Source organism: Phaethon lepturus, unplaced genomic scaffold, assembly GCF_000687285.1.
Source record: "Phaethon lepturus isolate BGI_N335 unplaced genomic scaffold, ASM68728v1 scaffold27981, whole genome shotgun sequence".
Classification (NCBI taxonomy): Eukaryota; Metazoa; Chordata; class Aves; order Phaethontiformes; family Phaethontidae; genus Phaethon; species Phaethon lepturus.
In genome coordinates, this window is record NW_010515991.1 from 23950 (window position 1) to 27896 (window position 3947).

Here is a 3947-nt window from a genome sequence, read left to right on the forward strand (position 1 = left end):
GGGGGGGGGAGGGCGGCCATTTCACCAGGCCACTCTGTTTTGGACATCTGGCTTCAAAGATGTTTCCCTGGAGATGGCTCCACAGTTCTTTTTCTCCAGCATGCCTGATCCTGGAGTTTTCAGAGCGCAAGGGAAAATCCTTGAGAGAGACTTGTCACCAGCAGGCAATAAAGCACCTAATAAATACTCCCAGCCATGCCCAGTATACAAGGGACAGACAATTTGAAAGTCCATCATGGCTACACCTGAGCTTGGGATCTTGCTCCCAGCACCAGTGTTTGCCCCAGGCTCCACATTAGGACAAGATCTGGGCACAAATGATCCCTTTGTTTCCCTGGCAGTGTCTAGAATAAATACACTACCTGCCTGGAAGCTTAGACAATTTTTTTCCCTGCAAACCTCTTAGGACTGCATTCCCCTGTACATTTGCACCCTGCTTGGCAGGAAGCAACCAAGTCCTCCACATCCTTCAGACTGTGGAAGGGTGGAGCAAGAGCTGCCATACCATGCTCTGGCAATACATCCAAAAGATAGGCATGGGGTAGATTTAAGAGACCCACTCTGCCTTGGGCTACACTGTCCCCTTCCTCCATGGAGATGAAGAAAACAAAAAACCACCACCCAAATTTGCTCATTTCTGCCACACTACAGGAAAAGCATTATTTCAGAAGCATTTTTAAGAGTCAAGTGTTAGCTTCCTAAGTATCATTTTCTTATATCCTTCAAGGGGATCCACGAGAAGTCCTGAAGCAGTCTTAACAGGACAAGATTCCCATGCAAAGAATAGTTTGATTTATTGAGGCCAGATGCATTAATCAAATCTGCAGTTGGCCACTGGTTTATGAAACCGATAACATCATTCACGGCCTTTAGTTTGTCTCTCCCCATTACATTACATATTTATCTGACTTGATACACCTTTAGGATAAGATTTACCACCTGTAGTAGGGACATACTGACTTGAATCAATCTCCAGTGTCATCAGCTGACTCCTGCCCTCCTGGCACTGCCTTACCAATTAAGTATTCATCAGAAGCCCTTGGAGGCTAAGCACAAGAGGATAAAGTCATTCACTCTAGTGACTATTTACTCCCCTATTACATACCATGCTCATTTTAACAAAAATATTGATTTCCTACCCATGTTTTGATGGCAAAGTCTCTCTGCTACACCAGAAGCCGAGGACAGGCACGTTGTTACACCAGCAGCAGACAGTTCTTTCCTCCATCCCCAGGTGTCATCAGCTTCATAGTTATCCTGATCGTGGTTGTGATCATTCTGGTCAGCGTGGTCAGCCTGAGGTTCAAGTGTCACCGCTCAAAGGACTCAGAAGGTATTTGCCTGGGGCGATCTGTCTTTCCCTAATCAAAAAGTCATCTGTTTCCATGTAGATTTCACAATTCCTAAAAGATGCTTTCAAAAAGCTTACACGGTGGGGACGTTTTGAAGCCAAACTGGAACACAGATTCAGCAGTTAGGAATGTAGCGTGACCACCTCTTTAGAGCCCCCGCCCAGGCCCATCTGCACAAGGAAACCGTTTTAAATTTGCTGCAGTCTGCAGATTTCCACAGGTGGGCAGCTCTTCCAGCAAAAGTCATGGAGTTTGACGCTCCTCTTCCCTAGGAATCCCATTTCCCAGCAAGCAGTGCCCGCTAGAGGGCAAGGCTGCTGTACTGCAAGACGGATAACTGCCAAAAGACCAAAGGATGCTACTGACTAAACAGGCAGCAAAGCTTTCAGTCCTGCCTGTATGTCATCTTAGTTGAAGAAGTTTCTCTAATCAGCTCTCAAGTATCTCCCACGGTGGCTCTAATCTTATTTAGATTTCATGTATAAGCCTGTGCATCATAATTCTGGATATAGCTGACTTATTGCTTAGCTGTGATGTTTTCTCACCTGTACATCACCAACTGCTTTTCTGCCTCCAGACAAACAGAAACCAGGGACCTCCATGGTATCAGAGAGGTAAGGCTGCTCACACTATTCACATCCTATTGAAAGTGTCTATTTTATTCCAGAACGAATTTTAGCAAGTAGAAGAGCCTGCTTTGGTTATTTCAGGTGGCAGGAAGCATTTCAAGACATGTTTGAGACAGGTAAAAAACCAAAATCAGCTTTGATGGCACCTCATCCTCTGCCTGGTGGAGTCAAAGGTAGAAGTTCAATAGCTAGGCACCTCATTTCAAAGCTGCGCTGATATCTGTGATCACCTTCCAAAAGCAGTTCGCTTGTCTGTCTTTGCCTAGATACAGACTTCAGATCTAAACCTGGGTTTCTGTATCTCAAAGCAGCCTCAGTGAGATGAGATCAGGTCCCCGAAAATATCTTCCAAAACCCCTATTACTGTTACGTAGCAAGAGCAGGATAAGGGGACCCCAATCCAAAGACCTTTGGAAGAGAAGCACCATGTGGAGGTTGGTCCATCTGAACCCCACAGTCCATCACTGCTACCCAAGAAGAGAGGCTGCACATGGGAAAGCAGCAGGAAATAAGAGCTGGAAGGGAGCAAGACATATTGCCCAGAGAGGTGGTAAACACCCCATCCATGGAAACATTCAAGGTCAGGCTGGACAGGGCTCTGAGCAACCTGATCGAGTTGAAGATGTCCCTGGTCATGGCAGGGGGGTCGGACTAGATGGCCTTTGAAGGTCCCTTCCAAACCAAACTATTCTATGATTCTATGTTGCTCCTACTTTTCCATCTGATAGTTTCCTACCAAAGTAATAAACCCTGCTTTGGAAAGAGGCAAGGGACACGGGGAGCAAAGTCCCTAAGTATTCAGGTGCCAAATTCACATCAACATCAATGGTTCCCAAATACCTTTAATAACCGTGATCAAAGTGATCTGTAGCCATTGAGGCAGGACTTATTAGAGCAGAGGACTGTGCCCCCAAGGCACCCTGAATTCCCAAAGTCATCCAGTCTCCACTGACACTAAATACATGTCCCAGCCCTCAGGGTAGAGAGAAAGGGGAATTTCACCTTCCTAACACTTGCAACTCTCACTCTTAAGAGAGACACTGGCAATACATGAGCAGTAGCATTGGATGTAAAAATATCCAGGGCTCCCTTTGTATGACAGATCAACTTAAGAGCATAGGGACACGGTAATCTTTCCTTTTGTTCCAGTTCTAGTAATGGCTGCAGGGTTAGAAGGTAATTCAGCCACTGAGAACTGGATCCAAACCGCTCCTTGATTCTGCCTACAAGCAAGGACACTAGTGACACACAGTGCTTTCTGTCGGGCAAACCAGCATCGCATCCGAATTTGTCTGAACGCACTGTTTGTTTGCACAGAGATCTCTGAACCCGTGTTCAGACAGGGGATGGGGAATTTGGCGCTAAGCATGGGACTGAGTCAGGACAGCAGATCAAATGGCAGTGCAAATCAACCCTGGTCCTGTGCACCAGCCAGCCGCAGCTTTGCCCATTTGCCTCCGGCTGTGTGCAAAGAAACCTCCCTCTCTCATTTTCTAGAGTAGTTAATATTGCCTTCTCTTCTTGACAGCTGCTCGGCAGGTACAAGCCAGAAGGATAACAGCATCACTCTGATCTCCATGAAGAACATCAACATGAACAACAGCATGAGTTACCCACCATCAGAAAAGGTTTCCTTTTTAAGCCTTTCTTTTCAGAGAGTTAGCTGGGGATTATTTCTCTTGCTGGATAAGAATATGCCTTTGAGGTATTTCTTTGCTCTCTTATTCCTTCAGAAAGATAATAAAAAACAGCTGCCATCAAACTCCTAAAGCTCCAAACTGGTTCCAGTGAGCCTGGTGAAAAGTTTGGGCGCCCATCTCAGGTTTATCCCAGCTGCCTGAACTCAGGGTGTCAAGTACACCTCACATATATAGGTGCCATCACCTAGCACCAGCCATCAAAGCTACAGTGGTTTGTCATTAAATGAAGAGGTAAATAAGCTGGGCTTTAAGAAATCAAGGTGTCA

At 45.9% G+C, this 3947-nt stretch overlaps 1 protein-coding gene across 1 annotated transcript in view; it reads left to right on the forward strand.

Moving 5' to 3' along the window:
• ECSCR (endothelial cell surface expressed chemotaxis and apoptosis regulator) overlaps positions 1–3609 on the forward strand; it is a gene marked incomplete at its 3' end in the record, with an annotated part of 20566 nt that extends 16957 nt beyond the window's left edge. The window contains exons 8-10 of the mRNA XM_010295943.1: positions 1235–1333; positions 1930–1966; positions 3510–3609. Of these exons, the coding sequence (XP_010294245.1) occupies positions 1235–1333; positions 1930–1966; positions 3510–3609 (236 nt within the window). The remainder of the gene's footprint in view (positions 1–1234; positions 1334–1929; positions 1967–3509) is intronic.
• Between the last annotated feature and the right edge of the window lie 338 nt (positions 3610–3947).